Source organism: Engraulis encrasicolus, chromosome 10 (genome assembly GCF_034702125.1).
Source record: "Engraulis encrasicolus isolate BLACKSEA-1 chromosome 10, IST_EnEncr_1.0, whole genome shotgun sequence".
NCBI classification, from domain to species: Eukaryota; Metazoa; Chordata; class Actinopteri; order Clupeiformes; family Engraulidae; genus Engraulis; species Engraulis encrasicolus.
The window spans coordinates 12,870,406-12,883,063 of NC_085866.1; the positions used below are offsets into that span (position 1 = coordinate 12,870,406).

The 12,658-nt window shown below is 43.0% G+C and overlaps 1 protein-coding gene across 3 annotated transcripts in view; it reads left to right on the top strand.

The window, feature by feature from the left end:
• Nucleotides 1-12,658, top strand: part of LOC134456628 (IQ motif and SEC7 domain-containing protein 1-like) — a 204,914-nt gene that overhangs the window by 29,089 nt on the left and 163,167 nt on the right. For all 3 annotated transcript variants that reach the window (XM_063208048.1, XM_063208053.1, XM_063208055.1), the window contains exon 3: nucleotides 11,384-11,491. In XM_063208048.1, coding sequence (XP_063064118.1) covers nucleotides 11,384-11,491 — 108 coding nt within the window. The remainder of the gene's footprint in view (nucleotides 1-11,383; nucleotides 11,492-12,658) is intronic.

The window sequence follows — 12,658 nt, forward strand, 5'->3', positions numbered from 1 at the left end:
TAAGCCCTTTTTCGGAAAAGGTGCCCTCTGCCTATTAAAACCTAAATATCTCAATCTGCGAAGCACATACCAACTTGAAATACGCTGCATTTAAAATCAAAGACCCTCATTGTATTACAATGTGTTCATTCAGCTCTAACATAACCAAAATGTTTAATTAAAAAAACTCAAATCTCAAGATCCCGAATGCAGCGTATATGTCGCTCCAGGCTAAAATGGGTTAAGGAGGAACTCAGTTAATGTGTTGATTAGGCCATACTCGTTTAAAGGAGCACTGTTGAGGATGGTGGCCAGAGGCCAGACTATTTTAACATTTACTAGCATGGCCAAATTACGCACTGTAAGTCTTGCAGCTAAAAATGTTAATTCATGTAAATTAAAAATGGCGGACCATGGAGAAGATCCCCCTTTTCATGTATGAAAAGTGTAATTTTCCCAGTCATTTATGACTACTTTGAATTTGATGGTGGTGGTAAGTATTCGTGGGAAAAGGTAACAATTAATTATTACACAGTGCACCTTTTAAGTTTAAAATAGAATGGGCACTCGGTAGAGCGCAAACCTTCGCCTACGCCACCTATTTTTTTCTGGCCATCTTCAGAGTGTGGGGCATAAAATTCTCCAAATTTTGGTGTTAGTTTCATTGAAATTGGACCGGAATATCGTAATATTACATTTTTTGCCCATTCTTGACCTCTTATTCAATTCAGCATGCACACGTTGTTCTGGTATATAGTGCTTGGCAAAGAAAAACATATTTGACCTTTTCGTGACCTTGACCTTGACCTTTGACCCAATCACTCCCAAAAAGTAATCGATTGTTCCTTGGGTCATGACCAATCATCCCACTAAATTTCATAAAAATCGGCTCAATTTACGTTTTTGACCTTTTCGTGACCTTGACCTTGACCTTTGACCCAATCACTCCCAAAAAGTAATCGATTGTTCCTTGGGTCATGACCAATCATCCCACTAAATTTAAAAAAAATCGGCTCAGTTCCGTCTGAGTTATACGAAGTACAAACAAACAAACATATTCACAAATAAAAAATAAATAAAAATACACAGCGGTCATAACATAACCTTCTGGCGAAGGTAATAATAAATAAATACACAGCGGTCAAAACATAACCTTCTGGCGAAGGTAATAATAATGAACACCAGTGAGGGGAGGGACTCACACAGGGTGCGTTACAATACGCGACCTTGCTTCCTCCACTTGTGCTTGTGGCCTCGCCCCGCCTCCTGGCCCATCCTCCGTGGAGAAAACGATGAAGTTTCTCAGCTGTCAGCCTAGCCACAACAACTTTTGAGGGACTGTTTTTCATTCACCATCCCAATTGCAAATGAGAAAAAGACTTTACAATTGAGCTTTTGCAAGATATTGAAATATAATGCTGTTGTCAATGATGTACTTCCTGGTACGAGGAAACAAGCACAAGTGGAGGAGGCAAGGTCGCATATTGTAATGCACTCACAAACACACATGCGCCACACATGCTCACAAACACACATGAGCAAGCACAGTATTTTACAGTGATGACTGAACGGATGTATGTGAGGCTTAGCGTGACAGAGCCTTAAACAACGTTGGAATTGTATCTCGTTTGTCTTCATGGAGATTGGAGCTTCCACAAGAGAGCGTGTCTGAGGCAGCTTGGTCTATGTATCCTGTTTGGTTAAAGGAGAATTTCTGCCAATTTCAGCATGCAATTGTATTTTTTCCGTTACCCTTGACTTTTCAGTACTTGACAATGAGGCATTTTTTTGTATTCAACCCTTTCTGAGATCCTGGCTATTTTAATGGGGATATGGTCTGTTATCATTTAAGAAAATAATCTGAACAGCCTTTAAATATCTTCCCAAAAGTTATGCAACATCAGCACACACCTTCGTAATAAATCAATAACTTAAAGGAACAGTCCACCGTACTACTTCCATAATGAAATGTGTTCTTCTCTGAATTTAGACGAGCTGAGCCATACCTCTCTTGGCTCTGTGGGCATTATCATTAAAAAATGGTCACTATAATGAAAGACATTGTAACACCTTGTGCACACTTAGATATCACATTGATACATTCTCTCCTGATAGATAGATAGATGCAAGGGCGTAACTTTGACTTTGACATTGGTAGGGACATAAAATTGGTGAGGGTCCGAGAAAATTTAGAAAATACAGTTGTTAAAAGTACAATTTTAACGCAATATGTGAATGTATTAGCCTATGAATGAATGTAGCTCAATGGTTTTAGAGGGGGATGATTTTTAACAATCTTCACTGTGTGTGTGTGTGTGGGGGGGGGGGCTGATTATCAATCATAAGTTCATGGCACACAGATGTTATATCAATGAGCAGATGATATGTCAACGAGCGTTCCTTATTAAGTTGGTCTTTCAATCACACGGTTGCAGGCTTAAATCCCACCCTTAGGCTACCTCTGTTTACACCTCCATCCATGACTGGAGTGAAAATTGACCAAAGCAGCTAGTTCTGATAAACATTGCTCCAGAGACTTTTACCAAATAACATATAAGTCGCTTTGTGTTCAAATGTCAGCAAAGTGGTATTGCCTAACATGAAAATGATCACCAGTTTCTGCCAATAGGCCTAGCCTACTCACTTTATTGACATTTAGGCCTATTTTAACAGCAACAAAAATGACACTGAAATTTGCAAACCTTTTCTTGAAATAAAAAATAAATAAGACGGGGCCTAGAAAAAAAATGTTTTGGTTCCGGTGCTGACTGACCCTTATTATCCTCCAAAATTAGCGATGCTGTGTGGACTGTTGTAGCCTACATACAAAACAACACACTTCTTCATTCTCATAGGCTAACTCCCTATATATCGCTTTCTTCCTGCCTGTAGCTGTGTTTGCATCATAGCAGCCTACAGGCAACACACATGCGCGTGCAAGTGTCTTTGCGCAGCGCGTCTTGACAGAAATCCCAGCGATGTCACCGCATAGTTGCGCACCAACTGTGTCACGTTGTAGGCGAATTTTAATGTTACAACATACCAGTTAGCTTTGTAGCCCTTCTACATGACCGAAATGCTACAACACAATGATTAGGTGTAGGCCCTATCTGCGATTTTTGAATGATGTTGGTTACATACTCGTCATGGAAGAAGGCTTCCATTTCAGTCGCGTTGAATGATCAGCGAGATCAGAACCTAGTCGCAGCAATTAGTCTAGGCTACTCAAGTAGTCCTACAGTTAAATAGACTGTAAAACAAAGCCAGGTTAATTTAATATGAAAGAAGGGAAATGTTTTGCCGAAGTGTACCTTTAGGAACTCTTTCATTTACCACATGGGTCGCGTTAACAGAGGTTTGTCCGTCATTGACAGTTTTTTTTTTAAAAGGAAGACTGAAGATTCTGAAGCCTGCCCGTCCTTTCGATGATAGTTTAAATAGGCTACACCCGTATCAGTAGATCAAATGTGCATTTCAATTCGTTATTATCTGCGCTGCGCAGAGACCACATTTCTTCTTAAATAGGCCACTTTATCCTTCACCTTTCTCCGCCTCTCTCTGCTTGTCACGCAACTATTACGCATCTGCAGAGCTCCGTTCCCTGCACCCAAATAGTGAATTAGAAATTGCCGATGATGTCGGCACAACTGTTCGAATAGGCTAATTAAGATTCAGAACCGTTTGTAGGCCTATACGTAGGGCTATGCTACTACATTTCCCCACAATCTGATTTAATGGGAGGGCGAAGTTATCCCTCTATCGTCTTTCATAAAAGTTTCATAGGCCAATCATAGAAGGGTTTTTTTCATATCATATCCTCAGGCGTCGCCACAAACTCCTCGCTTGAAACAAAAAGTAGGCGGGCCTATGTAGGCCTACCAGAAATAGTAACGCACGGTGTCTTAAATAACTTTAATCTGACGTTTTGAAATGGTAGTTAGACTACACGTTACTGAAAAAAATAGTGCGACTACGTTACCGGCAACACCGGTCGTGATTACACAGTAGGGGGCTAAATATTGGTGGGGACGTGTCCCTACCGTCCCCACCATAAATTACGCCCATGGGTAGATGGATGGATAGATAGATAGATAGATAGATAGATAGATAGATAGATAGATAGATAGATAGATAGATAGATAGATAGATAGATAGATGGATGGATAGATGGATAGATGGTTTATTTGTCCTTTCGGAAAATTGTTCTGTGCCATTTTCAGTTGGTTGATGGAAGTCAGGGGGAGAGGAAGAGAAAAAAAACTGGATTGAAGGGATCAATTCAATGTTGATGGGGAAACATACTGTATTTTGACCAGACCAGTGAATATTAGTTTATTACTTAGTAAATATTAATGAAATAATCAAATTTGGTAATGGGCAGTATATTTGCAATGAGCAGCATAGTTGCAATGCCTACTCTGGCCACCATCCTACATACTTTACCTGTTAAGAAAAAAAAAACTAATATTGAGTTGCCCTCACAAATGAAGGGTAGAGTGAGCAATCTGCAAGCTTGAAATTGACAGAAATTATCCTTAAATGTATTGTGAATAAAGCTCTATGCAAGCTGCACAGCCAGACGATGAAATCTCCCGGAAATATGATTTTCAGCTTGGATTAATATTTGAAGAGCTCTTTTCCAAAATGAGATATATCCATTTTATAGAATGTTGGCAAATTGACATTTTTGTATTGGGCATTCCATTGAAATGCATTGCAAAATTCATTTTTATAGAGGTTTTAAAGTATGTTCTCAAAACATTTGAATGGCAAGAATTCACACATAGATGATAGGACCTCTTAACAGTCAATTCCAATATTAAAATGCAAAAAGTCAAAAATGGTGTATATAGCGTTTTGGAAAAGAGCTCTTCATTTAGTTATACCATAACCAGGCACAATTGGAATTATGTTGGTTGTGATTTGTACATTATTATGGTCATGGTTTGTGAATAAATGCATGAAATAATCCTGTGTATCGAAAGCCCTAGGCTAATTGGAATGGAAGCTCACCGATGGAAGTGATTGCATCTTAATAGATGCATTTTTGTCCCTCTATGGTTGGTCGATGTGTGCATGATTTGTAGCCAGTTCCCTGAAGTAAGGATGCAACTTAGTGCTGAATCATACCTTTAGTTGGCCATAGCCAAGGTCAGAACAACAGTGTTTTGCACCAGTAGAGCAAAGTGTAGGCGTGGCTGGGTGTGTGTTTGTGCATGCATGTGTGTGATTTGTATGTATGTGTTTAGAGGGCTCGTAGTTACAGTATTATGTTTGCTTGGTGACATTTGGATCAAAGCCGGCGGTGCAGTGCGCGGGGGGTACAAATTGCAGGCTTTTCCGGGCAGCAGCAGCGGTGGTGGTGGCCTGACGTCTCTCCAGTCCTCCTCCCTGAATTTGCTGCCTCGTTTAACGAGGGTCACGACCCGCTGGAGACTGCTGACTGGATGAGAGACACCAGACCACAGGCACTGTGTGGGGCGGAGGGGGTGGAGGAAGGGAATGCGGTGGGGGTGGAGGAGGGGGAGGGGGTGGGGGTGGTGGGGGAGGCTGGGTCACAAGGTCAGCAGGGCTGTGTAAGGTCACAGCAGCCTTGAAAGATTGAGCCAACCACATAAATGGTATCAGGGCCAGATCAAACACAGAAGCAATATTGGTCCTGCATATTTGTAATGTAAGCAGCGAGGCGGGCAGAGTTGACAGGGACAGAAGCTGGCGGAGAGGAGCTGCCATATACACAGGCAGAGAGCTGATTATGGGGCATTAGTATTCCCCCTGGGCAGATTCTCATTTCTCCCCCGATCTTAATCGAGATTTTAGTCACTAGTAGGAGCCGGCTGTCAGCAAGGCATCCCAGCGGAGTGCCGTTCACATTACTGATGTTTCCATCTCTTGTGTGATGTATAGCTTTAATCCCTGTGCAGGAACTCTAAGCGCTCTGTGTTTGATGGTGTGTTTTTGTGGAGCTCATACATGCCATGCGTTTTTTATTAACATTGATAAGTACACAATGTGTTATGGTTATGTGAATCTGTATCATAACATCATGTCATGTGTATTTACATCAGACATAGCAGAATAGAGTAACAAAGTGTAACCACTTATGGTAAAGAGAAAAGAGAGAAAAAACAGCAGGAAATACATTCATATTGAAATTGTATTTGCTTAATCTTTAATGCAGCTTAAAGAAATCAGATTCATTAAGTGCACAGTAAGATCCTCTCAGCCCTTCGATGTGATGTCTTGTTGAGTGCATGGCAGAGCTTGTCTGACATAGTTTAGTAGTCTTTGCATTTGCGAAGGCTTATGCGTATGTTGGGACGTGACGAGTGCTTGCTACATTTCTACACAGGTCCTCCAGTCAGGGCAGGGCAGTAATGTCATTTCCCTACATGCCATCACAGTGGGTTTACATACAGTGTTGAATCTCGCCCTCAAACCCGTGCCTGCAGTTCACCTAGGGAGCGCTGTCGAGACAGCAGAGGTCATAAGGCTGGCGCTAATAACTGACAATTGTGCTCGCTGTCTGCTGAAACTTGACAATATTACTGTAAGTTCTGTGAAACCAATGTGGATTTCAATGAAATGTACAATAACATGGGAGTTATGTCCTTCTGATTTCCTACAGCTTTGGCATTTATGAGTCAGGCTCCGCTAGCATCTTGCTAACAAAATTGCGTTACGGCCGTCGTGATCACAGCAATGCAGCCGGCCGACCAATCCAAACGCAGTGTGTGAAGCCACTCGTGACGTCATATTGACAATAAAGACGTATTTTACAAAGATCCAGTAAGTTTAAACATTCAAACTAACTGCTGTTTGAAAGGATAATCTATCCTGCCTTTTGGAAAAATAAAATGAAACGATGATACCAATTCTCTCCCAAAGCAATGGCAGCATCGTGGTTGATCTCCATGGGACCACATTCATTTCAACAGCCTCTGCGCTCCTTGGCGTTCCTCTGCGCTGTCTGGATGGCGCCACTTAGTGGACAGTACCACCCGGAAAAAGTAGCGAGATTGCTCTCTCGTACTACCCATAAACACTCTCTGATGCCTTTGAGTTACGCGTGTGTGCTCTTGACCCCTGACCTCTGTAGAACACTGCAAGTCTCTGTCCGCCGGGCCACATGTCTACATCTTCTACATTCAGAACAGAGTACACAATGCATACAGGTCCAGAAAGAGAAGTACTGCAGCCATAAGAATGGATACAGTACATCTTCTACATTTAGTACGGACTAGTACACTAATACTGTTTTCAGGCCGACCAGGGGTCCGTTTCTCGATTCTTGTCGTTGCTAACCGTCTTAAGACCGTCTTACCATTCCCTTGGATTTAGTGGTGAGCGTCGCTGTCGAGAGAGAGTTGAGTCGCTTGTACGAAGGACTTTGCTAACGACGATAGCAAATACACTTTCGAGAAACGGACCCCAGAACGGTGCCGGTCCCTGCACCTGCAACAGTTGCGTTCGGCATTTACGTGCTTCCCCGCGAACCACCCGCATTCATACCGGGCTCTGAACTTTTTTCACACGTGACTGTGTTACCCAGATTAACCTGCTGACGTCCACGTTGTCGTCATGGTTCACAGAGAAAAAAAAAGTATTTTTCGGTTCGCATTGCGTACCAACTTCCTAGTTCGCGAACGCTAAGATCTGCGGCGTGAACACCCCATCCGGTTCGCGATTACGTGCGGGAACATGCATCAGCACAGTTCTCAGTTGGCCAGAATGCGCCTATAGAGGTCCAGAAAGAGAAGTATTGCAGACATAACAATGGATACTGTATAAGCACTGCAATCATTTACTGTTTGAACTTTTCAGTTATTGTGAACTATTCAAACATCAGTGTCTATTTTAGAGATGCACCGGATCCAAGATCCGGTTTCGGATCCGGCAGTATAATAGGGTTTTTCACAGGATCCGGATCCGGAACCGGATCCGGATCCGGTTCCAGGATCCAGGATCCGGTAGCCGAAGCTTTTCAGGCAAAATAGTTTGAGCCAACGTGACAAAAAGGGCCCAGGTGTGTGAGTAGGCTATGTGTTTCAACCCTTTCGAAGGATCCGGTATCCGGTTCCGGATCCGGCAGGATCTTAAGCAGTGGATCCGGTATCCTGCAGGATCCTAAAAATCAGGATCCGGTGCATCTCTAGTCTATTTTGATTAATCAATGTTGATAACGAAAAAGTCAAGTGTGATGTCTCTGATTTCAGCACTAATTCTTTGAGTACATTTCAGTCACAAGGAATACATTTGAATTTGAATAAGACTTTTAATAAATCAGACAATTTACTTTACCAGTTAAAAGCTCCCACCTCGGTCCTGTTCGCTTGCCTTCGTCTCCCTCATAGGAATTAATGGTGAAGTTCGCTTTGCTTGGCCAAATTCATGTGTATGTGTCCCTGGCGTAATTGTCAATTTGGCTGTTTTAATACTCATGAATGTAATATAAAATGTAAATGAATAAAATGCATAATATAAAATGCTTCTTGTGTGGCCTGATGGGAAGGAATGGAAAGGCATTGTCATTGTATGGATCCCTAACGAGCTAATCCTTCTTGTTTTGTAATTGACAGATGATTGGTGAAATGCTATAGTTGGTGTTCTGAATGCACACTCACACTAGATAGATACTACTACTGAGACCTGGAGCCTGGCTCAGTTTCAAATGTCAATGTATTGAAGACCTTGTTACGGAGAGGAGTTGACGCTCAGTAAAATATGCCACCAGCTGGAAAGACTGCAATTGTCAGACCCCTAGTTTTTCAGCTGATCAGCAGAATTGATATTGCTGTAGAAGAATTACACTGAATGCAGAAAGTTTTAGGACGATAAATCAGTTCATGTGCAAATTTGCAGCTTTCCTTTTTGAAAAGGTTTATTTTCAAGCGTATCGCAAAGTAATGCTACATGAATGCTAAATGGAAAAAAAGTTTCTTTGAAGCTGTACATTTCGTGCTTCCAAATGCACATAACATTTCTCAGTCAAGAGACACCTGACTCCTCTTGGTTACCATTTCTCTCTCTTTTCTTTCTTTCTGTCTTTGTTTTTAAGTATTATCACAGGATATTATCACAGCACAGTATGAGAGTAGACAGGAAATGATTGGGAGAGAGAGATGGGGCAGGGCCGGGAAATGACCCCGGTCAGACTCGAACCGGGGTCCCCGTGGGTGGGCATGCAAGCCCAAATGTGGGGGGCTTAGCGCTCTGCGCCACAGGGCCCCCTTCTCTCTCTTTTCTACTCCTGTGTCTGTGTTTCCCTGCAAACCTTCTATCTCTGCCCTCTTTTCTTTTCTCACTTCAACTTTCTGTATTCTGTCCATTTTTTTCTTTCTTTGTCAATGCTCTCTCTCTCTCTCTCTCTCTCTCTCTCTCTCTCTCTCTCTCTCTCTCTCTCTCTCTCTCTCTCTCTCTCTCTCTCTCTCTCTCGAGTTAGAGGCTTCTGGGCTACTGGCCTCAGTTCGCCTGTCATTAACACTCTCACAGGAGGTAGCCTAATCAGTCGCGCTTCTGAGGATGGCATGGGCTCTCGTTTAACCACCACACCCACCCCCCACCCCCAATTCCCATGCATCCGTACACACACACACACACACACACACACACACACACACACACACACACACACACACACACACACACACACACACACACACACACACAGACACACACACACACAGACACACACACACACCAAAGCGTCAGTGTCTGAGATGAGCGGGAAATGGCTCAATTTCTCATGCTGCTGCCACACCAATTAAGCCCCCACAGAACACTCAGCACATATTTGTAGGCGCTCCTTAAATGCAACCTCTCTTAACCTGCGTGTGCATGTGCGTGTGCGTGTGGGTTAGTGCGTGCGTGCGTTTAGACAACTTTTGCCTCTTTTCTACTATCAGTTTTCTGGTCGACCTACAGCTTGACAAAGCGTGACTCGGCCGCCACTTTTTGCTTTTCGAATAGGCACAACACAGCTCAATCGTAAAGCAAGAAGTGGCGGTCGAGTTGCGCTATGTTGATCAGTAGGCTTACCAGAAAAACGGCAGTAGAAAAGAGGCATTTGTGAATTTGCGCTGGACAGTTGCATTGGTGCCAAGTGATGAGGGTGTGAATGGGGGGCTTTTTTTGTGTGCGTTTGTTTTTGTGGTGGGTATATCTTTGTTGGGATTTGAGCGGACCAGTAATATCAGGTGCGCATACATGTTTATGTTTCTCCAGTATATTGCAGCAGCAGAGTGTGTGTGTGTGTGTGTGTGTTGGGAACAGGAGGAGTGCTTGCATGGATTATGTGTGTGGACAGGGAAGGAGACATAATGGGGGCATAAATGTAAGCATGTGTGTGCTCATGTACTGTGCGTGTGTGCGTGTATGCGCGCGCACGTGTGTGTGTGTATTAAAGGCAGAGCAGGGGCAGGCATGAATAGGACAAGGTGTGTTACTTTCAGACTGTTGTCATGGTGAAATTATGCCTCCCGACTTACTTGTCAGCTCAACACACACACACACACACACACACACACACACACACACACACACACACACACACACACACACACACACACACACACACACACACACACACACACACACACACACACACACACACACACACACACACACAGCCAGCCAGCCCCTTTCATCCATCTGGTTGGCATCAGGTGCTGAACCACCACTGCCCCTCTTAGCCTGGTTCTGTCCTCCTCTCTCTCTCTCTCTCTCTCTCAACTGCTCCCTTTCTCTTTCTCTTGCCCTCTGTCAACCCCCCCCCCTCTCTCTCAACTGCTCCCTCTCTCTCTCTCTTGCTCTCTGTCAACCCCTCTCTCTTGTCTCCACACCCCATTTGTTTTTGCATGGATGTGTCTGGCAGAAGGCCTGAACCTGCATGCGCCATTTTGTTGGCTAAAGCTGAACCATCTTCCATGATAGATGGCCGACATTGGCCATTTGTTACGCCTAAGCCAAAGGGAAAAAAACCTGTCGGGACGTTTAAAGTGCCTCTGCTGCAATGGTTTGTTATGGAGGAGAAGGTGTTTTGTTGAAACTGCTGCACTTGGAAATTGCATACAGCACAGTGTCTGAAAAACTGTACGCTACATTTATCCAATGTTTACTTTGACTGCTTGTTGTGTATCATGATGACTGCTTGTGATAACAGTGGCGGTGAGAAATATATGAATGAAAATGTATGTTTTTGACATTTTATGGAGAATGTTTTCATTTTAAAAGATGACCTCTATCGTATGAAGCCAGGGTCACTGACTGTGTGTGCGTGTGTGTGTGCGTGTGTGTGTGCGTGTGTGTGTGTGTGTATGTGTATGTGTATGTGTGTGTGTCTGTGCGTGCGTGCGTGTGTGTGTGTGTGTGTGTGTGTGTGATTATCTTCTTTTCAAACCTATAGAAGACACGCATCTCTTCCTCTTGAAGCCATTGAAAATCCGGGCACCCTGATTTCTCCCATGTGCAGAAGAAGCTTTCCTTGTCGCCAGTGGAAGTCTGCCTCTTTCGGGTACTGTGAACACCTCTTCTATTCGTTTCTGTTTTTGTTTGTGTAACATCATGATGGCCAATTAATCTCATCTCAGTGGAGCGCAGAGGGCCTGCCTGTGACCACAGACCGTTATGGGAGCCATTTTGTTTTTTAAATGAACCCATTTTTGCTGGTGGTGGTTTTTCTATTTTTCTGTAAACAGTAGCAAAAAGGAAGAGCTGCAGTATGTGGCTGGTTGTTTTGTGTGTTTAGTATTCCCGAGTTTGTCCCCAGACCTCCCTGAATTCCCACGGCGTCCATTTTCGGTCTCCTCTGTAAACTCATTCGCGGACGGCGAAAACTCATTACGTTTTCACTCTCCCCCTCTCCTATTCAATTACCCATTCCCCACAAACAAGGTTTGGCACCAATATTACATCTGTGTGGAACGCTTATCTCATTAGCAGTGATGGAGTTTGCTGCGCATCAAAGCTAGCAGCAGGGATGTGCATACTGCATGATGTGTGCTCAGCTGTACAGCAAAAACACTGAGGAGTTACATCTCACACATGCAGTTAAGAGTTAAGAGTTTTTTAAGATTCAGTTTGAAGTGCTGGACTAAATGGTATCTTACATGAAATGCATTTAGGTTTTTAACAGTTATTTAGGTCAAGGGATATAAGGGAATGGGGCGGTATTGTTCAGTGGGCTCTCACGGAAGTGGGATTGATACACCATCGATAAGGCTTACATTTTACATTCAGCATGCCAATGCTTGTTAATGACCATAGTAATCCAATGAGGTGAAAGGGGTCACCAAAACAGAAGCTTGTCATACTAGTACTCTGTCCCTAACTACATGGCAAAAAATTGAACTTGATAATTTCAAAAAAAGTCATATTATGATGTAAACGTCCCAATTTAGACACTATTTAAATCGTTATATGATGCTTTGTTGCACAATGTGTTTGTAATTTACATGAAGCAAAATACACACAGAAATCAGTAAAGGACACACTGTAGGAATCAGTGTAGCAAAGAGTCAGGGTGACTGTATTTTACACAACGTGATCAGGAAAGTTATCAAACATGTCTCTAGCTAATAAATATCAATGCAAATGCATGATAAGAGGAAGACAATGTCTTTATAGGTGATTCATAAAGTACATAACCTTTTTACCACAGCTTGTACCACGGCTCATAATG